The sequence below is a fragment of the Dipodomys merriami genome, unplaced genomic scaffold (genome assembly GCF_024711535.1).
Source record: "Dipodomys merriami isolate MVZ:Mamm:240054 unplaced genomic scaffold, mDipMer1.0.p SCAF_3, whole genome shotgun sequence".
NCBI lineage: Eukaryota > Metazoa > Chordata > Mammalia > Rodentia > Heteromyidae > Dipodomys > Dipodomys merriami.
This window is the reverse complement of record NW_027204492.1, coordinates 31,946,260-31,971,690: the sequence shown is the minus strand read 5'-3', so window position 1 is coordinate 31,971,690 and position 25,431 is coordinate 31,946,260. Positions and strand designations below refer to the sequence as shown.

The 25,431-nt window shown below is 34.7% G+C and overlaps 1 protein-coding gene across 4 annotated transcripts in view; it reads right to left on the bottom strand.

The window, feature by feature from the left end:
- Nucleotides 1-21,935: 21,935 nt before the first annotated feature.
- Nucleotides 21,936-25,431, bottom strand: part of Lrch2 (leucine rich repeats and calponin homology domain containing 2) — a 98,519-nt gene continuing 95,023 nt past the window's right edge. For all 4 annotated transcript variants that reach the window (XM_070039877.1, XM_070039879.1, XM_070039880.1 and 1 more), the window contains one exon: nt 21,936-24,606. In XM_070039877.1, the coding sequence (XP_069895978.1) occupies nt 24,487-24,606 (120 nt within the window). In that variant the 3' untranslated portion in view covers nt 21,936-24,486. The remainder of the gene's footprint in view (nt 24,607-25,431) is intronic.

Below are 25,431 nucleotides of genomic sequence, written 5' to 3'. Positions count from 1 at the left end.
TATTCCCTAGGCTTCTGCTATTTAGCTATTCAGTCATTTGTCAGACACTTATTCAGTAAATACTTCTCAAATTCGGTGCTAGACAATTGGGATACAGTAATAGATACATTTCTATACTCAGTGATCTTATGTGCCAGTAATGGAAGATCATATATAAACAAACAAAAGTATATTAGGTAATAAGACTATTGAAAAATTCATGTAAGGGAAAGTAAGGGAGAGCACAGAAATTGTGGGACAAAGGGTGAACTAATTCAGCAGTGATACTCACTAGATACTGTGTTGAAAATGAACTATACATCTTGTGGGAGAGGGTGGGGAGGGAAAAACTGGGAGAAAATGAGGGAAGATAGGACACTGTTCAAAAAGAAATGAACTCACTACCTGACTTATGTAACTGTAACCCCTCTTGTACATCAGTTTTTACAATTAAGTAAATAAATACATAAAAATAAATAAATAAATATAAAAATAGAACATGACAAGTATAAAATATTCAACTAAGGGCATCAGGTTATAGCTCAGTGGTAGAGCACATGTCTAGCACAAAAAATGTCCTGGGTTTCATCCACAGCAATGCAAAATAATAGTAGCAATATAAAACAATATTAATAAAATAGCAAGAGAAATAATATAGGAAAAAATGAAAGGAACCATTAAGGGGAAACAGAACACAATGTTGAGAACAAAGCTCCATACCATTTTCTTTGGTTCTGAACACCTTTCTAGAACACACATGTGTCCCAAATTCCACAAAAGATACAGAGTAGATAGAAACATATATTTATACACTAATAAGACATTAAACATTGTAGTATAGTAGCTAAGAGCCCTATATCTAAAACCAGACTGCCTAGGCTTGCCTCACAGGCCCACAATTTATTGGGTAATCTTGGAGAATGTTCTGAAGTGCTCTATGCCACAGTGTCCTAATTTTCACAATAAAAATAGGAGCTGGAATCCAGAAACTCCTGTCTAATCTTAGCTACTCAGGAAACATCAAGGCTAACCTGGGAAGAAAAGTCTGAGAACAGGCTGGGAATGTGGCTCAGTGGTAGAGTGCTTGCCTAGCATGCACGAAGCCCTGAGTTCAGTTCCTCAGTAACATATAAACAGAAAAACCCAGAAGTGGCTCTGTGGCTCAAGTAGTAGAATGCTAGCCTTGAACAAAAGAAGCTCAGGGACAATACTCAGGCCTTGATTTAAAGCCTCATGACCTGCAAAATAAAAATTCTGTGAGATAGCATCTCCAATATAAGCAGGAAAAAAAACAGAATTTGAGATGTGGCTCAACTGGTAGAATGCCAGCCAAGGAAGTATAAAGTCTTGAGTTCACACAGAAAAAAAAAAATTGAGATAGCCATCAAGTGTCAGTTTTAATTCATGAGGTTTTATGAGAATTAATGTCAAATGTGCAAAACATCTATATGCCTGGAATACAGTAAAACTATTTGTGAATTGTGTGCTGCAAAGTTTTATTAGAAGAATGGGAAAAAAAGTTTGGTGCGTGGGAGGGGGGGCAGGGAGTATTGGGTGGGGGAGGGAGGGGAAGGGACGGGAAGGGGAAACAAAGGAGGAGGCTACAATGCTTGATAAGAAATGTACTCATTATCTTGCCCATGTAATTGTAACCCTTCTCTACAGTATTTTCACAATAAAAAAAAAGAATGGGAAGCAGGGTGAGTGAAATAATATTTATCCAACCATTAATGTCATCTAGTAATATTCCAAGTCACAATATTGACATCTTTCTTTTGAAAGGGGCTCACAAAACAAGAATTATTTGCTCCAAACCAAACATCTAGAATGTCAGGAGCATTGGCTCACATCTATAATCATACCTACTTAGGAAGCTGAGATCTGAGGATCTCAGTTATTTCAAAGTCACCCTGGGTACATTACTTTTTGAACAGTGTCACCTCTCCATCCTTCTCTTTATCTGACTTATATAACTATCTCCCCTCTGTATATCACCTTTACAGTAACAATAAATAAATTCTTTTAAAATGGAGAAGTAGAAAAATACCCGACATAAACAAAAAATGAAGTACTCGAATAGATAATATAACATAAAAAGAATTGAAAAAAGATATCCTAGCAATATTTTAGAATATATTGTAGCTGTCATAACTTTTAGTGAAATAAAGGAGACCATCATCTGACATAAATTACATTTTATATAATTTGCATTCACTCTATCCATGTAGTTTCCCAAATCAATATATCTGGATAAGGAAACAATGATATCTTTCCACTTATTATCTTGATGATAATTGCATCCCACTGAGTCCAGAAGTAACTTTTTATATAAGGCCAGAGAAACCAAGTGAACAACATCTGCTGTTTGCCTCAGTTATGTACAGCTTGCTAGAGACAAAGCAATGCTACAATTCTTATCTTTGCTCCAAAAGGGCACAGTACCTTTCACTTTACAAAAATTGTTGCTATTAATCTTGTCAGATAAGATCATTTAACACAGTCAATGTGGTATAATATTCAAATAAGTATTCAAATAAATATTCAAATAAAGTAACTGTGCCTTCCCCCCTCAAAAAAATCACCCTGGGTAAGAAAGCCTGTGAAACACTTATCTCCACTTACCCACCAAAAAGCGAGAAATGGCACTGTAGCTCAAGTGGTAGAGTACAAGCCTTGAGCAAAAATCTTAAGGAAGAGTGCCCAGGTCTTGAGCTCAAATCCCAGTACTGGGCATGCACATTCATGAACTCATTCACACACATACACAGAAACACACAATCAGGCAACATGAAGTCCTCAAAATGGCTATGTGAGAGATGTAGGGGTATATTGGTGTTTGTTGTACATTTGTACAGCATAGCTGCTTTTCATCTCCAGTAATTTTTTGTCAGTCATTGGGCTTGAACTCTGGACTTGGGCACTGCCTCTCAGCTCTTCATCTCAAGGCTAGCACTCTAGCACTTGAGCCACAGCACCACTTCTGGCTTTTTCTGTTTATATGGTGCTGAGGAATCGAACCCAGGGCCTCATGCAGGTGGGGCAAGCATTCTACCACTGAGCCACCTTCTCAGCCCCATCTCCAGTATTTTTTAAAGTACAGAGATGAGATAAAGGACTAGTATATTATAGTAGTGTATAAGGACTAAATTTGTGACTACGTGGATGTGTATATGAGTGGGGAACAATTCTCAGAAGAGAGGAGTAAACAATGACAAAATATTAAAAGTGAGGGAGATGTGGGCAGCAAGAACTACTAAGTCACTTAAGATCTGATTGCTACATTTGGCAACTCTGCTGAAACCTCTTGAATTGTTTTTTAAGTAATGGAGCCATTTTCTGTAAATGCTTAACAGATATTCCTCAAGTTCCACTGTTGAAACCTGAGGTTCCTCCTCTGAAGAAAATGAAGCAGGGAGTATCTCAAGATAATATCCACAGATAATTCAAAGTCTTCAAACACCAGATAACAATGGTCAGACCTCTTCCCTGGTTTATCAATTCCGTGTGTCACAATGGAATGCAGGATGTCGATATCCTTCCTCTAAGTTTTATAAGCAAAATTAGGGTGACAGAAAAATTGAGAAAATCCTGCACATTTTTAAAGGAAAGCTCTTCCAGCTTAACCTAATTTGTACCATCTGTTAAGGTATTTATAAAGATTTAGCCCTCTTTTCCATTCTTTAATCTGAATTGAAAAAGTTTCTTTCCCCTCCCCCCCAGACTAAAATAGTTGCCATAAGATTAAACTGTAAATTGAATTGGGTTAGTTCTCAATTTTGGAGGGCTAGCATGTTGACAAAAATACTTTCAATAATCAGAGCAGTAGGGAACAGCATCTTTTTTGTTACCCAAAATTCCACTAAGACATTATTTTAGTAGGAGGGAAGGAGGGACAGTATAAGGGAAGGAAAAAGTAAAGGCAGAATTTGAGGCAGGTCGATTGAGCATGGCTTTTAACTAGAACAAATTTTATTTATTGCTTTGTTCTTTCTTAAATGTATCTATAATATTCTTATTTCATATTGTCATGAGGCTTTCAGATTGCTACACATCTGACAGTTCTCATTTGTAAAGTTGTCTAAATACTTGATGACTGACAGGTTCCCTAGTTCCAAACTACATTTTATGAATATTTAGATAAGAACTTAATTGCTTTGAACATTCAATTAAATAAGATCTAATGGAGCTTGATATGGCTGATATATACCCTACTTAACTTCATAACTATCATCTATGATATCTAATATGAAAATTTTTCCCATTAGGCCAGTTGTTTATATTGCTATGCATAGCAAATCAGTGTTTCCCTTATTCTCTTCCCCCTTAGTCTAGAACAATTGTAAAAGAAAAATGTTTTTAAAATCATGAGAAATATCATCTATGTAAGTCTGCCTCTGAATGGTACCCTTCCTGTGACCCACTTAGAAATATCCATATCTGAATTACATCTCTTCCATATGGCTGCCGTGATTTTATGAACTAACACATGCTTAGCCTTAACAGACATGCAGAAACTCATGCTACCTCCTCAGACAAATAGCCATAAAAATAGAGCAAGACATAGCAATGTGTGTTTTGAGTTCAGGAACCTTGTATGCATCTCTCCTTTTTCCAGTACATAAATTTCTGAACACTAGAGCAAAATAGTTGACATTGATGTAATATTCAGCTCTAATTACTCTTCCAAAATAATTGTGAATTTTGTTTCATTGCAAGTGCATTAACCTTATTATAAGTTTAAGAAAATTTAAACTTACCTTTCCAAGTGTGCATAAGATCCAACCACTTCTTGTGAAATGTCTCTACAAGCCCTAGGAAAACAAAGTAATAAGGATTAATAGGAAGTCAACCACCCAGAAAATAAATTTTAATATGTAATCTTCATGATATTTGTGGAAAGGAAGTTATTCAAACAAGTGGCAGTTTCATTTACAAAATGTTGAAATTGACAAAACTTGTGTGGACTGGCCTAGCTCATATTCTATTTCCTTCTTGTGAAAAGAATGGGTAACATTAACACTAATCATCACTGTTGGCACAGTAATCACTGAGACATTAATGAGACATACTGACCTTCATTTTGTCTTGATAATCCATTTGGCAATGAGAGAGAAAACTAAAGGTTATAATTTTTATGAGATATAATTTCAACAAATATCTATTATTTAAACCAAAAGTGGAAGCACAAATCATGCTAGTGTGATACAGCAATGCACAAGGACAACATGACTCTAAAAGAGCCAATGCGCCAAACCTAGTTCTACAAAAGAAACATTAGGGTCACTAGATCTTACAGCTATACTCAAAGCATCAGAGGCCAAAAGAGTCCCTTCTATTTATAAACCTCTCAAGAGAAAACATCCCACAACTTTCCTCAGGAACCCTTTCCAGTGTTTCACAATAGATTCCTCTTTAAGTCTAACCCAAACCTCCCACATCCCATCTTGATTTTATTGCATCATCTAAGAATTAAGGAGATATTTGTTGACTACCTTTCCTACCCGAGTCATTGATGTAATTTAAGGGAATTATCCAATAGTCACTCGGGTTTCTCTTTTAGGTCAATTAAAACAGTTCTTCAACAGTGCCCCCCAGGGGACATATTCTGTGACTATTACTTTAGGTAAATGCCTTATTTGGGGACTCTGGTAAGATCTGACTGGACTCACATTTCTCTTCCTTGTCCTTAGCTCTAAACTTAGTATTTAGAATTTTGATGAAATCTATAGGTCTTATTCCTTCCCTAAATTTTATCTTGCCAAATAATATCAATCCATGTCACTCAGATTATCCAAAATAGTGCTGCATTGCCACAGTATAAAAATACAGATTAAAAAATCAAGGATCTAGTTCACAAAGGGAAAACTGAGCAAAGCAATTTTAGCTTTGTGGTCTCCTAGACAGAGGCCAAGAAAATATTCAAGTGGTATTTCTCAGGAAATAAATGTTTACACTTCTGGGCAGAAGCCAGAAAACTGGAGTGGTGATGTGCTTCTTCCCTCCCCAGATCTTAGGTCACCACAAAAATATTTTGGCAGACCTCTGGAGTCTCTCTTCATTTCCAGTCCACTTCAGCTTGTAAAGTTAAGTTCTTTGGCGTGTCACAGTGCAACCTGAGGTGTGTGTTTATGGTTGCATTATCACGTTATATATTTAAACTCTGTACTTTTAAATTTTACAAAAGTAGTTATAATAGCTGTCTTCTATATTGCTCAGTAACAGAAGAACAAATGCCTCTCCAAGGGTTCTGTCTTCTGTTATTGAATTAGAATCAGTAGGAGAAGGGACATGGTACTTGCTGGATTTAACACTGACATCACTTAGAATTAGCGACTGATGCTAAACACAGGCAGTGTAGATATAAAGCACTGTGGTCAGTTTGGAGGCTCCTAAAAGATTATTCTTGGTTCTCAGTAAGCCCTACCTATTACTATCCCATCTATAATTGCAGTCTGAAGCACCCACTACACCACCACCCTACCTATTTCCTTTCTATTTTAATTTTTAGAATATTTTTATTTTTAAGTAGCTGTACAAAGGAGTTTATGAATACAGTGTTTCTTGATCAGTGTCAATCCAGGTCAATATTCTCACTTACTCCCTCCCAACCCACCCCTTCCCTCACTTTTCTTAATTTTCAGAATATGTATAGATATTTTTTGCCATTTAACAAAGCAGTTTGTGTATAGAATGTATCTAGATCTGTGTCATTCTTTCAAAATGTTCACTCTCCTTCGAACCACCCCTTCCCTCACTGTACTTAATTATATGATATATACAATGAATTCTTCTATTTATTTGTTTGTTTGCTTGTTTGTTGGTCGTGCGTCTTGAACTCTGGGCCTGGATGCTGTCCCTCAGCTCCTCAGCTCAAGACTAGAGCTCTACCACTTAAGCCACAGCACCACTTCCAGTTTTCTTGTGGTTAATTGGAGATAAGTGTCTCACGGACTTTCTTGTCCTGGATGGCTTTGAACCATGATCCTCAGATTTCAGCCTCCTGAGTAGCTAAGATTACAGTTGTAAGCCACCGGCGCCCGGCTATAATGAATTCTTAATTGCATTTTCCCCTCTCCCCTTTCCCCCTTTTGCAGTTATACATTTCCTGGCCCCTTAGTGGATGAATTGATCAAGGAAATGTGACATATATGGAATTGTCATCTGTGAGAATGAATGATATTATACCATTCATAAGGAAATGCAAAGACTTGGAAAAATAAGCCAGACCCACAGAAACACAGGTTGTATGGTTTTCCTCATTTGTGGTAGCTTGAATGTGCCTATAAATGTGTAAGTAAAAATACTGGGTGGCTATGCAAGTGGACTCTATGGAGAGTTCAAATAGTATAATTCTTTAGAAAGACTAAGTCAAAGTCTAATTTGATTCGTAAATGACAAAACTGTACATATTTATTGTGCATGATAGGTTTGTTTGAAATACATATGCATGTTGCAATGGTTTAAATGAGATAATTAGCTTACGTATTGCTTCAAGTGATTCTCAGTCTTTTGGTGAAAATGTTTAAATTCCACCTTCAGCAATTTTCAAGAATATCATATGTCATAATAATTAACTATAGTCATTGTGGTATACTAAATGTATGTTGAGCTAACTCCTACTACTTAAATGAAATTCGGGATCCTTTAGGAACATCTCACTGTCTCCTAGTAACCACCATACCTACTTTCTCTTCCTATGAGTTCAACATTTTTAGATTCTATATATAAGCAAGCACAGGCAATATTTTCATTTTGATGCCTGACTTATTTCACTTAGTATAATACCCTCTAGTTCTATCCATGTTGTTCCAAAGTACAGGAGTTCCTTCTCTAAGGGTGAAAAGCATTCCATGTGTAAATATCTCTGTACATCTGTTAGTGGACACTAGTTGTTTCTATGACTTAGCTATTATGAAGAGAGCTACAATAAACATGGGAATGCAAATGTCTCTCCAATATCTAAATCATTTTCTTTAAATACTCAGGAATGAGACTTCTGAATCCTATGGTAATTCTAGTTTTAATTTATATATGAATCTCCATAATGTTTTTTCACAATGTCTGTACTAATTTATGTTCCTTGCAAAACTATACAATGGTTTCCTTTTGCCCATATCTTCACCAGAATCTTTTGTACTGTTGATAATAGCCATTCTATAAGACATCTATCTCTATTTTATCCAAAGCACATTTTACTCCTAATAGCTAGTGTTTATTACTTGCTTGTTGATTGACTTCCTCTTTTAGACTCAACAGATTATTTTTGTCTATTTTCTTCACTGATTTAATCTCAAATCCCCCAAACAATGCTTGGCACAAATTAAGGCATCAATAAATATGTTCTAGATGAATTAAGGAATTGAAAACCCAACATGAAAGATAGCTAGCACTTATTACTAGTGCATTTACTTGGCACTATTATATATTCTATTTTGATAAATAGTGAAGCCAGCAACCATCAGTTAAGCTGCTAAATTGAAAAGAGAAGTAGCATGTGTAATTCATCCTGTTACAAGTTATTATTAGATGTGGCTTTCAGATATTTATTTCAAAACATCTATGCAGTGCTTACTAACCACACTTTACCATCATTTATATAGACATATCCATTCATCTACATATGTATTATTTATAAATAGACAAACACAATGCAGTAAAGGGAGAGGGGATGAGGAGTATAGGAGAAGAAAAAGTGAGAATGAAATGAAGACAATTATAGGCTAGCCTGTAAAGTGTTAGAACAGCAAACGGCTCACTGAGAACTAGAGTTCAAAATTGGCTGGGCACAAGTAGCTCATCCCAATAATTTTAGCTACTCTGGGAGCTGAGATATGAGGATCACTGTTCAAAGCCAGCCAGGGCAGGAAAGTCCATGAGACTCCTATCTACAATTAACCACCAAAAGGCCAGAAGTGGATCTCTATCTCAAGTGGTAGAGCACTAGTCTTGAGCAAAACAGCTCAAGGACAGCACATAGGCCTTTGGTTCAAGCCCAAGGACTAGCACACTGACACAGACACCGACACAGAAAGACACACACACACACACACACACACACACACACACACACACACACACGTACAAAACTGATTAGGAAAAGAAAAAGAAGGGATGTCAGAGCACAATCACCTGGACCTCCCATACACCTTAACTTTGATCAGGTAAGGAAGCCAGCCTCACTTCATATAAACCTCATTCCTTTGCTTCCTTTTCCTAGGATTCCCCATTCTAGTAAAAGCTGATAATCAAATACCAAACTCCTTTCTCCTAAGGCACCGCACCTCTCTGGCTTTATTCAATTGCTAGAATTTACTTCCTGAAACACGTCTATTATATTGAAAATAGACTTGAAGAATGTTACTCTCCTGTGCTTCTGTGAATAAAGCTTCATTTTCTCAGGGAATGAGTGTACACAGAACAGGAGGTTACCCCATTGTTTTCCCTGTAAGTTCTTTCATTTTCTAAATGGGTTCTTTTTGAGTATTTGATGGAAACAAGAACAAAAAGAATGCTGACACCACTTGGATTGTAAGAGGCATTTGGAAATTCCTATGTTTGCCTTTCTTCCTTGCCAAAAAAAAAATCATGTAACATTTTCAGCATGAGCACTGAAATGATTGATTTGTTTCAACAATTGGAGGAAAGTGTGACCCTTTCAAAGACTAAAGCTGCTACCAAATATTCATTTCAGTGTCCAAGTTTATAAAATAATATTAATGTACTAGAGATATACGTGGCTTTCAAATTTATATATATATATACTTATATATCTTGAATTTTTCAATGAGGAAAGTAAAAGTGCATTTTTTTAAGACAAATGACCCAAACTTATCTACTGGGTAACAGAGCACAGGTTGTCCTCTTCCTTGCTCTCTTTTTGCATAGGCTCTGAATTTGCATTTCTACATAACATATGCTAACTGCAAAACCAAGAGCTACAAATCTAAGGAACAAACCTAAGACAATTTTTCTCCCCTCAAGGAAAATAATCTCAAGTACAGAAAAGAGATATGTAAAAATATATTGTGATACCATAAGATGTGGGGTTACATTAAGATAGAGGTCTCCAAACTTATTAAATTATATCCTTCACTGTGATTTCTAATTTTGAACACACTGCTGAAGTAGCTATATATTAATGGATAGATGACATCATAAATGCAATGTCATAATGAAATAATATCTTTTTTGTTGTTGGTTGTGGGGCTTGATCTCAGGGACTAGGCACTGTCCCTGAGCCTCCTTGGGCTCAAGGTTAGTGCTCTACCACTTGAGCCACAGTGCCATTTCTGGTTTTTGAGTGGTTAATTGGAGATAAGAGTCTCACAGAGACTTTTCTGCCTGGGCTGGCTTTGAACCATGATCCTCAAATTTCAGCCTCCTGAGTAGATAGGATTACAAGTGTGAGCCACTGGTGATCAGCTTAAAATACCTCAAAAACAGAAAACATCTCAAGTGATGCTTACTGTTACTATACCGGGTATGGATTTATATATTAAAGTTTTCTTGTTAATTTTCAAATTTGCAGAACATTAGGTCTTCAGGGCTTTTTGGTTTGTTTTGTATTTATCGATTTGTTTTTTACATTTATTCATTTGTGTTTACATGACTAGTCATACTGTTAATATTCTTCACAAATTTTACAACATTCTTTGCAGAAATATTCTTCATTGTATAAAGAATAGTTCATTTCAAATGAAATAATATGACTAGGAAATCTTAACTGGGAACATGTAAGGGGCAATATCTTACAATATGGTAAAAAAAAAAATCTGTGTAAAAGGCAATTTAAAAGCTGCTTTGCTTGACCTGTGAATTATTAAAGCTAGACACTCAGCCCCCACCCACCTACTTTGTATCTGTAGTCATCCCTTAATGCTAAAATCATGTTAAAATCACTTTGGACTCCAGGAAGAACAGGATTCACTGATAACATCTTATAACAAAAGCCAAATTGCCTCTCAGACAACAATAGCATAGCATTTGCTTGTTGCAAAAGACAAAACATTTTCAATCAAATGGAAGAAATAACAACTTCTCCAGAATTCCTCCACGGAGACTAAGATAATGATCAATCGGGACATACCATTGACTTGAGACCTTCAATTTTCCCTATATAACCTGAAGACAATCTCTATCCCCCTGAAAATGCTTGAAGATGTACTGAAATGCTGTCTTCCTATGACTGGAATGTAATAACTCTGTTTGCTCAGCCCTTCAATATGTCTTTATTTAGTACATGGAGAATGGCTGAACCTTATGTGAAACTTCTACAGTGTGGGCCTTGGGTCTAAAAAGTCAGTTTCATTTTTAGATTAGAAAGGCAGAAAGAAAGAACCCACACATCTTGAAATAATCAAGTAGCCTAAGACTCTTTAAAATGTTTTACTTGAAGCTTCATAAATCTATCATCTCTAGTAAAAATACTTTCAAAATGATCAGCGCATTGGAGCTTAAAGATTTCATATCCCATTTTCCTAGGAATATACAAGATAGATGTCTTTGTTTATATGCCATGACTTGAAAATTTCAACACTAATAAAGCTAGATATTTTGTTACCAATGTCCTCTTTAATATGCTCCATATACTATATTATTCTTGGAAGTCATGGCTCATAACCAAAATCAAAGAAATATCTTAAGAACCCAGAGTTTTCTTGGGTGTTGTTTATCAGGACAGAGCCAGTTGTATATACTACTTTATGTCATATTGTTGGCTTGTTTTCTCTCTTTGTTCATTATTCTTTTCTCCTCTTGGGGATTTATTTTTAGAATCTATTGAAATTAAAGAGTTCAGTGGAAATTGGATATAATAAATAAAAAGCTTTGACATTAAAAACAAAACAAAGAAATTCAGGACAAATTACTAGATTTAACTTTGTTAGAACGAATATGAACAAACTATGACTTATAAGGAAAGAGAAATACTATTAAAATTTTTGGAGTTAACCTTTGACTAAGAAGTCTAATGACTCAAGATACTTTATTAAATGTATTGAAGAGTAGACATATATGTTCTCTAAGGCTAACAGATATTTCACCTAGAGTTTTAACTAGCTTGCTCACATGCTGTAAAATGAAACTGTCAAGGGGTAGCCCAGGAAATAATTGATTACTGGTGATCCTTAGCTTAAAATAATTTTCTTACATAGTATCTGAGTAGTTGTGATTTTCATAACACTCCAGCCTACTGTGTGTGATCCAAATAGAAAAATGTAAGAAAATAGTGGTGGTGGTGATGATGGTTTCATAGAAAAAGATTGAAAAACAAGTGAAACTACAAGAAAGGTTCATGCTTTAGAAAATGAAAATTTGTGTCTGACATCACTTATCAGTTACAAATCTGAATTTACTATTAATATCCTTATATTAACCGCTATCAATATGATCAAGCTAAAGACAACTCTTAGTCCCTCTTCTTATCTACTTTTTTAACCTGCATGCTACATCTCTGAACATTCATTGTTCTGAAAGTCCCATCTAAACATCCCATCACTAAGAACCTTTCATTAGCATTTAGTATTTACAAAATCAGTGAGAATCCTTAGGATGAAGCTCAAGGCTTTTTATAACCTAGTCTACCTTTCCAATCTCATCTCCAGTCACTTACATCGATGCATCTTATAGGCTAGTCACCAGGATTTATTTCTACCAGCTGAAGCATATCATCCCAGGCCTGTTTTTCACCCTCTCTTGTTTTTGCTCTGGACTTGAGATGCCCTCATAACTTTCAACCATTATTAACACAACTCTCAAAATATCATCTTTATTCCTCAGATTTCAGTTTCCTCCACAAGCTCCCCTCCCTCAGTACACAGAAGCAATTGGTTCCTTGTGTTACGTTCTTCTAAGTACATATCTTATAGAACTCATCAGTTTATGTTATGTACAGATTACATGTGTAAATAGTCATGTCTCTGTAAGGTCCGCTCCTGGATGGTGAGCAGACTTCACCCTCCTCGCAGAAAAGTCTCCTTCCAGTACCTGCGTTACTTAGGCAACTGGCACACCTGGAAGAGGTCAATCTACATCCACTGAGGTCACATCTGGATTCAATGTGGCCACACTTTCCCTGCCCCTACCCTACATAAGGTCTAGCCCAGGGCCAGATGCTCCCTTTCCCAGGTCTCTTTGCCAGCCACAAGGAGTGCCAACCTGGCCTGGTCCCAGCCGGTCTACTGAATAAACCTACCCCTTACCTGAATACCATGTGTGTGGTGTGGTTCTTACTCGGCAACCTCTTTTTAAAAACCTAACAGTCTCATTGCCTATTTCTTACATCCTTTATAGAGTAAGAATGACTAGTCTATATCAAATGTATAAGTAGAAATGTTAGTTGTAATGTTAAAGTCTTTCTGATCCTTACTTTGTGTGTGTTCTTGATGAAACAAGCACTGAATAAGATATGTTAAAATATCTGATAGACTTGTTAATTTTCTATGTTATTTCTATAAATTGTTTTATGTATTTTAAGGCCAGCATATTGACTACATACAAATTTGGACTTATTGTAACTTCATAATGAGTTAAATATTTGTATGGTAACTATTTCTATGTATGGGTCATAATTATCAATTGTAATCTTTAATAGTACAATAAACAAAACTTTAAAATTTTTAAATTTTATCTTCTAATTTTGCCGAGTTTACAATCAAATTTCAGTTCTTTCAAACAACATATGGTTCTATACTTTTTTTAATAAGTTTTTTATTGTGAAAATACTGTACAGAGGAATTACAGTTACATGAGCAAGGTAATGAGTACATTTCTTATCAAGCCTTGTTGCCTCCTCCTTTGTTTTTCCCCTACCATCCCTTCCCTCCCACTTCCACAACTACACCCCCCCCTTCTAAATTGTAAAGTTCGTTGTTCAACAGTGTCTTGTACATCTCATTGTTACAATGGGTCATCCTGTAACCTCTTATTACTTAACTAATTTTTCTTTAGATTGTACTGAGGGTTGAACTCAAGGCCTCACAATAATTCAACTTGTTTGCTTGTCTGGTGCTCTAACACTTAAAACACACCTCCAGCCAAACATTTTGCTGGCTATTTTGGAGATGGAGTCTTGAGAACTGTTTTTTTTTTGTTGTTGTTGTTAGGTTAGCTTTGAATGGTGATCCTTTGAATCTCAGCCTTCTATGTAACTGGAGGTATAAGCATCTGGTACCTAGGAATCCCTGATATTTGTAATTCCATCTGAAATTAATCCTGATTTATTGGTGAATTTTTTTTTCCAGTCATGTTGCTTGAACTTAGGACCTGGGCGCTGTCCGAGTGTTTTCTCTCAAGGCTAGCACTCTTAACACTTTGAGCCACAGAATCACTTCCAATTAATTGAATAGCTAGGATTATAGGCATGAGCCACTGATGTCACACTGATGGATTTATTACAAACGGTTTTGACGAACCCCAGTAAACAAATAAACAAATAAAAACAAAAGTTTTCAATTCCTCGGTGCACATGCACCTCAGTTGATGTGGAGAAGCTCTCAGTCACTTGTTATTATCAGCTGTTCTTAAATCATGTAATCTGCTGGATGTTTGGCCACTCTTAATTTTGTGAACTATAGCTTCCCCAAAATAAATGTACTTTCATATTGTGGATTTTGATCATCTACTATACATATGCTGTAGGTAAACGAGTAATTTTAGAGAACTGAAATCTTTACAATCTGAGTATTTATGGGTTTTCCTCAATGGTTTTTTTTCCTCGAAACTATTTAACTAAAGATATCAAAGATCTACTGTATCTAGTTGGAAATTTAGATCCATTTGCACATATCACTTTAGACTGAGTACAAAAGGAGGCTGGCAGATATTCACTAGCTTTTGAATATATTTAAATTATAATTAATGGATAAGTATATTAGTGGGGTCCAACGTGACACTAATGTAAATGTATATACTTTAGTCATATTCACCCTCTCAACCACCACTTTGTCTTTTGGATAGTCTGACTATCGAGTTTATCTTACTTGGAAGTCAAAGTCTAGTTTATTAGATGCATAGATTGATAATCAAATTTGGATAGTTTTCATCTATTCTTACTTTAAAGATGCTTACTGGCCCACAACTCTATTCATTTTCTTACTGGATACCTGATGGAATCCTACAGATCTCTAGTTTTTTGCTAGTTACTTGGAGATAAGAATCTCTCAGGTTTGTCTTCCAGAGCTGGATTAAAATCAAAATTCTCAGATTTCAGTCTCCCTACCTTTTTTCCTTGCCAGTTCCAAGGTTTGAACTAAGAGCCTCAAGCTATTGACTTACATACTTGCTCTTGGCTGAAGCTTTACCATTTGAGCCACGTCTCCACTTCTGGTTTTTCAGGGGGTTAACTGAAGACAGAGTCTCATGAAAGTCCTTGTACTGGTGGCTTCAAATTGTGATCCTCCAGGTCTCAACTTTTTAAGCTATGATTATAGAAATGAACCACTGGTGCTTTGCTGCCAGGCTAGTCTTGAATTCATGATCATCTCCTCAGCTCTTGAGTGCTGAGATGACAGGTGTGCACTAGCATGCCTAAACATGGAGCTGTATTTATACACTTTCAGTGGAATCTCAAATTCCACTTGAAACTTTTAAGTAAATAAATGTGCTAAACTGTATAAAGAATAATAAAGGCTCATAAATCACTCTGCCAATTTGTTTTGGTTTTTTTTTTGTCAGTCATGGGGCTTGCACTGTGGGCCTGGGCACTGTCTCTCAGGTCTTCAGTTCTAGGCTAACACTCTACCATTTGAGCCACAGCACTTCTGGTCTTCTGGTGGCTTATTGGAGATAAGAGTCTCACGGACTTTCCTGTCGGGGATATCGTGATCCTCAGATCTCAACCTCTTGAGTACCTAGGATTACAGGCTTGAGCCACTGGCACCCAGCCACTCTGCTAATCCTAAGATGAGAAAAGGTCCCCTTCCATCCTTTTATGGGTATTTTAATTGTGTGGGGGGAGGGGCTCTGGAGATGAAATTCAGGGCCTTTCACATGCTAGCTAAGCCTGTACAACTGAGTTAGTCTCCAACCCTTAGTTGCTTACAATTACATTTTAAATGTAAGAGTATTGGTTTTCATACATTTATATACTGTAATTTGATCATATTTTCCTCCATTCTTCTCTCTTGTTCCTCCCTTCCCCTCCCACTGCCTCCCTTTTCTTTCTTAATAATCATATCTCTACATTCATGTCTTTTTTCTTAGTGTAGATTTAAAGGAGGAAATGGGCATAAACAATTAAAAGGGGACCACTGGGGGGCCAGATCAGTGGGAAGTGGGAAAAAGTAAGGGTCAGGGAGGAGTGTATAATAGTTTATCCTATGCATGTGCAAAAGATAAGAAAACTCCTTTTGATTAAAAAAAATTAAAAACCAAGTATGCATCAGATGCCAGGGGGTCACACCTGTTATACTAGCCACTCAAGAGTCTGAGATCTGAGAACCGCGGTTCAAAGCCAGCCAAGCAGGAAAGTTCATGTGACTCATCTCCAGTTAATCACAGAAAAAGTCAGAAGTAGAGCTATGGCTGAAGTGGTAGAGTGCTAGCCTTGTGCACAAAAGTTCAGTGACAGCACCCAGGCCCACAATTCAAACCCAAGTACTAGGGAAAAAAACAGCTAGTATGTAGAGGAGATAGGAAAAAGTAATAAAAATAATAGCAATCTCCCAAGGAAGCTTGGTACACAGTCCAATTTCATTGTGATAAGGATTCTCTTCTCCTATTCAAAGCCATACTCAGTGATAATCCTTCCTTGGCAGTTGCTTTTCAATTACACTACCATTTCACTATTGTCTATTTCGTGCCATATTAACATAATTTGGGGATAGGGATGAGGGTTGTTTTAGTCAGCATTCAATTTCTTCTTTGTATTCTGGGAAGACGAGAAATTTCAGATCAACATCTATCAATACTAAGGTACTTTAATAAATATGTCCTACAATTTTTGACAGTAATATCTAATAACAGAATACTGATACTGCACCACAAATGATGGCATGTAAAACTAGGTCAGTAATAAAAGAGCTCTCATGATTGACAATTCTGTTATTGCTGCTTCAGTCTAAACATTTGTGTTCTTCCCAAATTCATATGTTTAAACAGCATGAAGAGATAGTAGTAGGAGTTGAGGTGATCAGAGAGTGATTAGGTCTTCAGACAGAGCCTTCATGAATAAGATTGACATCCTTACAAAAGAAGCCTTTTAGGGCCTCTCTTCTCTCTGTCTATAGGGAACATGGCAAAAAATCTCTATGAACCTTCATGAATAGGTTTAGCATCATTATAAAAGAGACCTTCATCCTTTGTGCTACTGGAGGACACTGCAAGAAGACACCATTCATGAACCAGGAATCAGGTCCTAAGTAGACACTGAAACTTCCAGTGTCTTGATCTGGAACTGTGAGAAATGAATGTCCATTGTTTATAAGCCAGAGAGAGAGAGAGAGAGAGAGAGGAAAGAAAGAGAGAGAGAGAGAGAGAGAGAGAGAGAGAGAGAGAGAGAGAGAGAGAGAGAGACAGAGAGACAGACAAACAGACAGACAGACAGACAGACAGACAGAGACAGAGAGACAGAGAGACAGAGACACAGAGAGACAGAGACACAGACAGAGACAAAGAGACAGAGACAGACAGAGACAGACAGACAGACAGAGAAATAGGGCATGGTGGTGGTGAATATAATTGAAGGACATAATGTACATATGTGGAAATTTCATGACAAAATCTCTTACAGAGTACAATGTACACCAACTGTAAAAGAAATAAGCGCCATGGGTGATTCTATACAGAGCCAGTGTTGAGAACATTGACAGACAAAAATGGAAGAGTTCTCCAAAAGAGAACTCAAAACGAAGTGGATAAGGTATTTACATCAAAATATTTTGGAGTACTAACTAAAAATAAAGATTGCTAAGATTCATCCAACAATTACAACAGAAACTCTTCAAGTACAGCCTACACATTTGCATTTTAAAGAACGTCTAAATAATTTTAATACAGTTTAAGAATTAGTCATTCGAAAATAGGGTAGGAGTAACAAGGGGGGCTAAGAAGACAAATTGGGAAACCATAGTGTCACAAAAAAAAACTAAGAGAAGAATGTTTCACAGAAGGAGGGGTCAGTTCTGATCAAAGTTGAGGAAAGTTCAAATAACTGCTCATATACAGCAACAGAGTTCATGGTGATTCGATAAACACAGTCAATCTCAGTGAAAATAGGAGGTAGGCAATTTTGAGTGGGTTTAAGAATGAGTCATAGGCTAAGGGTATAGCCAGCCCACTGTGGAGCTATTGCCTAGCATCCCCAAGGCTCTGGGTTCAATTCCAGCACTGAATAAAAAGAAATGTACAGTAGGGAAGTATAGACAACATACTGTAAAATATACTCTTTTAAGAGATTTGAGTTTGAAAGAAAGGAAAAAATGGATAAAGTGTTTGAAATATCATGGAAGTTTCATGGTTCTTTAGAAATGGGAGGCACTAGCACATGTTTTTGTGCTAAAGGCAACAATGCAGGTTCAAAAGTAAAAATATTAAGATTTGGGAAGAATAATCACCTAAAAGAAAAAAAGAGACATACTTAGACATGATCATTTTATATCTATGCCTTTAGTAATATATATCTTTTATTGTGACAATATTGAACAATCTGATAGGTATAATGAATGCTAGGTAGTGGAAAGATGAGCACATTCACAATGAAGCTTAAGCCAAAGTCATCAACTGAGAGAATTGGGCCAAATTTGAAGAAAGATTATATCTTACTTCATAAGCACACTGGGTAGCATTTTACTCAAAATCAAATATGTTGTAAGAACAATTTTAAACTTAGTTCTTTGGTAAGGAAGATAATCAATACCCTTTGGCATATTGCAACTATCTCTTTTGCCTTATGGAAAAAAACCTATGATTTCAACAAAACAACTGAGAGAATTTAAACGGATAACACTTGTTTATTATGGAAGTTTGGTATGTACTTACAAGTTATCCAGTGGCTGAAAGATGTACATTTTGATCTGAAATAAGATATAATTTTTCACAGCAAATACGTTGGTCCCACATGTTTAATATATCCAAAGTCAGGAACCTTCTTTGTATGAGGTACCGTAATATAGACAAATCTACACAATTCCCATTTTGCCTGCTCGATTCTAATGTGGCATTATAGCTACATAGAAAGGGAAAGCACACAATTTCACAGCTAGTAAACAAATTTGGTGACAAAGGCTTTGTTCTACTGTAAAGCCTGTTCTTTGAAAACTATGATGGAAAAAGCCTTCATAATATTAAGACAAAAAGGATCAAATAGACAAAATTATAAGTAAAAGAGGGAACATAACAATGAAATAAGCAAATGCAAAAACAGATTATAAGAGACTGCTACAAACAATTACATACCAACAAATTTTATACCCATGAAGAGATGGATAAATCCCTAAAAATATGCAACCTTCCAAGACTGAATAAGAAATATAAACAGACCAATAAAGAAAAAAGGAGACTGAATCAATAACCAAAAAGTCAAAAAAACTACAAGACCAAATAAGTTTGCTGGTGAACTCTGTCAAACATTTAAATAGTTACCACAAATTCCTATCTAATATTTAAAAAAAATTGAACATAATTTAAAAAAAGCTTCAATCTTATATTCATTCCTAATAAATATAGATGCACAAATCCACAATAAAATACTAGCAAACTGATTTCAATAGCACAGTTAAGATCACACATGACAAAGTATGCATTATCTCTGAGATGTAAGGATGGATAGTTACACAAATCAATGTGATAGCAAAAAAAAAAAAAGAACATTACACCACATTAAGAGAATGAAGGATAAAAATATGATTCTCTTCATGTATGCAGAGAAACCATTTGATAAAATTAAATATTAGCAAATCAGGTATATAAAGGAATGTACCTCAACAAAATAAAGACAATACAGAAAAGGCCAGAGTTATCATCATATCCATAATGAAAAGTTGAAAGTTTTTCCTCTAAGATACAAAATCGATCGATTGTCACCACTGCTTTTCTACAGTGTAAGAAGTCCTAGCCAGAGTTATTAGGTAAAAGAAAGAAAAAGCATGCCAAAAAGAATAGAAGGAAAACTGTATTTACAGATGGCATTTTCTAATATGTACAAACCCCTAAAGTTTCTACCAAAACAAATCCCTGTTAGAACTTGTAAGTAAATGCAATAAAGTTGGGGAGGACAAAAAAAACATGAAAATAAGGTATGTCTATACACTAACAACAAGTATTTGTAAAACAAATAAGCAAAAATCCATTTATAACAGTATCAAAATAAATCTAATAAAATATTTGGAAATAAAGTGATAAAAGATCTGAAGACTAAAATTTATGAAAGAAATTGTAGACACAAATAAATGGAAGAATAACCTGCTTTCATTATCTGAAAAAATTAATATAGTTAAAATGGCTATAATATACAAAGTGTTACATGACATTTTTGTGGAATTGGACAAGGCAATCCTGAAATTCATATGAAACCACAAAAAATCCATAACTGTCAAAGTAATCTTGAGCAAAAGTAATAAGCTGGAAGTATCACACACTATGGGACTTCAAAACCTACTTCACAAATTGTGAAAAACCGATTTCTGTCAAAAGTGCAAGAACATGGCAGTGGAAAAAACATAGCCTTTTTAATAAACAGTGTTATAAAAATAGAATATGCACATGTAGAAGAATCAAACTTGTCCCTTATCTCATTCTCTGTATAAAAACCAACTCAAAATGTATTAAAGCCTTAAAAGTAAGACCCAAAATAATAAAACTAAAAAATTTAACTCTAATTTTCCAATGCAGTAAGACATTAAGAATTTCTTTTACTAAAGCAATTAGAGTCTGACATTAAACAAATACACACAAACATACTATTGTAAAAATTCTAAGTTCTTTAAAAATCATAAGCACAGAGTTTTTCTTGTTTTAAAACAGAACAGAAAATTTTATACCTTAAGGTTTTTGATAGTTTTCAAAACATCAATTTCAGAAGATATGTGGACATTTTCACATTATTCTAATATCCACTAATGCATTTGTCCTTTGCAATATTCTGGACACTGGGATAGAGCCTGAGAATGAATTTCTGGAAAGTCCATGTGGGATATCAAAATTACTCAAGAAGAAAATAGGCTCACCACAATTAAAGAAATAACAATTAAAGACATTTCTAAATAGCATTATCTAAAAATAGTATCAAAATTCTGTGATCAACTTAGAATAGCTCTCAAACATTATACCAAATAGTTTCTTTAGAATTTCGTCAATCTGAGAGTATAGTGCAAGTAACTATAAAGTAGGAGTTTTATTATCTTTACTAACATTCACTTGAATGACTCACTATTTTAGTCAATCAAAATTGTTAAGAAATACTACTTGTTTTAATAAAGTACTACATTAAAAAATAGAGTTCCTTGAGGATGAAAGGTTAAGGGCAAGTCAATCATGTATCTAGCACTATAATTTCTAGCAAAAATAATCACATTTGACTTAGCCTAAACTTTGTTCTACATAAAGATTTCTTCTACCTTTGAGATATAGTTTATTTTATAAGACACTGACATTATATGAGATTTTAAAGTACTGTTTAAAAAAGAAAAGAAAACTTTACTTAAATAAAGGGAATGAAAAGACAAACTATACTCTTAAAACTTCATTTTTCTGAGATGGGGGTCTCACTATGTCTCAGGTTGGCCTCAAACATCTTAGGTCAAGCAATCCTCCTGCCTCAGCCTCAATTATGGGTGTGCAACACCAGACCCAACTAAAGCAACTTACTTTGACTATCCGCTCAAGGTTGGACTATTTTTCCACACTCTAACTATACGTGTTATCAAATACTGAAAAAATAATGCTATGATAGTAGCATTAAATTATGCTATGATAGTAGTGAGAGAGATGATAGAAAGGAAGAAAAGAAATTCCAGACAAAATTTTTTCATTCAATTTTATCCACAGTTTGCATCGGTAATATACATTTAGTGGTCCATTTATTTTTAAATGCATCAGAAAATCAGTTATGATAGGTCTGTGCCTAATACAAACATTTCTGAATTCTTCAAAAAATGCAGTTAGAAAATTCATTAAACTAGCATTCTATAAAGATAATTATTAAACAAATGGTTATGCGTTTTACTCACTTTAATTCTAACATATCCAACATCACTGCTTTCTTGTGCCACACAATCATGGAATACCTATCTATTGAATTTATTAGGACCCAACAAAATAGTTTAGTTTGATTATTCAACCATCATCATATCACAAACCCATTCAAATAATGAAAATGATTCTTAATTCAATGAGCGATGGAGTAATACAGAGTAACTATAAAGCTATTTAGAATAAAATTTACACTTAAAAACTGCTAAATGAAATACACCAGAGCCTTGGTATAATGTTGCCTTTGTAGATTATGCTGTTGAAGCTGCTTAGACATGGTTTTGCCTTTAGGTATAATACTAAATGAACTATCAAGGTATGGATCTCAGATGGTTCCACTTTCAATGCGATTCTGATTTACTGTAAAGAATGGACAGTGAAATTCTGCTTCATTTTCTTTGTACAGTAATAGTTAACCAGCAGGTGTAATGCAATAAGGTAATGATCAACAGTTTCATTACCATTTCAATAATGAAGCACAAAAACCTGAAAATAATAAATGCTAGATTAAGAATTTTATAGCACAATAACTATGAAAGAAGTACGAATGATTGTTGTGATTTTTAAAAGTTACTTGATTTGTGATGCTCTTAAATTTCTAAATTTAAAACTGGATAACTAAGGTACTCACTAGGAATTGCTTTACTATATTTATACAAATTTTTACTAGGGATGTTAATTGTATCAATAAGGGTTTTCCCCCTTCTAAGGCTTAGATCCAACTGAAAATTTACAAGTATTTAGCTCAAATATTTAAAGTAATAAATTATTAATAATTTAATTTTTAAACTTTACAGTCATAAGAAGCTTTGATCCTTTACAAGCTCTGATTTGATCCATGGGGAATGAAAAAACACATCAATATTATAAAGCCAAAATTTAGTTATATGGCTTCTTGCCAGCAGACCAAAAAAAGTAGAGTTGTCTCCTAAACCAACGTTTACTACACCATTTGGCACACTACTTTTTTACCTTGTATATATATCCTTTAAAATACCCAGGCCAGCATTTTTAATAAGTTGCATCCATATTAAGAGGTAATAAGTGCAAATAATCACATATTTAAAATATGATACTTGTTTGGCTACTACAAAAGTAATTATTAAGGTTCATCTATAGGAAACAGAGTTATTTGTTATAGTGATATTTTGGAAAAAGTTCCTGCACTACTACCAACATAAATTTATCCATCTCTAAATCAAACAAGGACTTTATGTAACATACAAGTTCATGGAAATATTTCTGGAATGGATTGTTTTTAACATCAAGTCAATTGAGCATCACAAGATGTGCAATAGCTACAAATGGCCAAACTAAATAAAATCCTATTCCTCAATTGCTGCTGAGTACAGCTAAAAGCAGCACTTGACGTAATGTTCCTGAAATTCAAGATATAAATCCAAACTTTGGCAGCTTTATCAAAATGTCCTTGATCATTAGTACTTCACTAGTTTTCAAATTCTTGTGTAACATTTTTCAATACAGAAATAAAATACTCTCAAATAATACATTTTAAAAGATGATTAATTTTTGTGAAATTAAATAGCATAAATTAAGCATATTAACATTTTGACAACATGAAATAACCAATTTAAGGAAAACAGCAAGTTATTAACTAAAAATTGGCAAATGTCACAGTGTGAGGCACATTTAAAATCCTCACATACTACTGACCTTACAAAATTCACTGAAATATTTTAAAATCCCATTGATTCTATTAATACATAAAAAGAAAATGCAAAAATGCTTAAGACTATATAAGATTCATCAATTACACAGGCACTTCACATGTAAACAATCTACAGTACAACTGAAAATATTTTGGCACAAACCTATAGTACTAAAAGAATTTAATACCAGAGTTGTTTTGTCTACTCATTTTTTTCTAGAAAACTAAGACCAAGGATTGAAGAAATAATATATAAACTAGAAGTGTATTGAATAACTCAAATATAGGACTGTTCAAGTTGCTAAAAAATTGATTATATTTATCCAGATGTGTACTAGTAGGCTATGATATAAAAACAATTAAGCCTAATCATATTTTAAGTTCAGTATTAATCTGCTCTTTGAAAAATAATTAGTTATTAACAGTAAAAGGAGAAAATTTGTCAAAACTCTTATTAAATTGAACCTGTTTTTTCCTAAAAGAAGTTTGGACTATTTAAAGTATAAGTTTGATGTCTGAATGTAATTTTGTTAAAAACCTAAGGCTTGACCTAAGGCAAATTATTTTTGACTGGATTCTCTTCATGAATTAAAGATATCTGAAATCACTTCAAAGAAATGAAAGTATACACTTCCGATTTTAAAAAGGTTATATCAAGCCATAGAAAGTTGAGATGTCTTGGTTGTAGGTAACTCAAGGAGTGCCTGAACTGTGACACCAACTTTCACAAGACCTCGTTCTTCCAAAATATGGTGAGGCAAACAGAGTCTTTCCTGGAAAAGAAAAGAAAAACAGATATTTGAGCATCCAGTAGTGCTATACAATAATAAACTTAAACATATTTTCTATAAACTTCAAGTAAAAAATACAATTCTATGTTTTCTCTAATAATACAGCAAAGGTTTCTAAAGGAAGCTTTGTCATTCACTAGTCAAACAGTATTGTTCAGTTTCCCTAAAACATTTGCTCTGGTAAAAACCAACAATGCGTTCTTGAATATCAAATATTATCCATGACTACTTGACTGATCTTGTCATGTCATATCTTAGTTAATACCTTCTGTGACACAACTCTTATTTTTCCAACTTTTCTCAAGCCAGTGGCCTTCACTGGCCTTCACTGATTGAATATTTCCAAAGATCCATCATCATTTTCTCTCTTCTACATTCTACATTTTACATTCTTTTCATTCTACATTCTTTCCTTAGCATTTTCATGTATCTCTTCAACTCTGATGACCTCCAAGTTTTTATTTCCTCTCAAGATCTATTAAACGAATGCCAATAGGACACAGCCAAATGGATGTCTTACAGACCTATCAAAATAAATGTGTTCACAGTAGAACTCTTCTTCACTAAATAAGCTAAATCTATTGAATGTGGAAATCATAATTGCCTTCTCTTTTTGTTACTTCTATTACTCTTTTACCAATATTAATGATGATTGCTTAACAGTTCTTAAAACTATCTTCTGATGGGGGTAAAGAGGGAGAATGCAGTCAAGAATCCATTGTAGCTGGGCAAGAGTGACTCATGCCTATAATCCTAGCTACTCAGGAGGCTGAGATCTGGGGGGGGGGGTTTGGTTCAAAGTCAGCC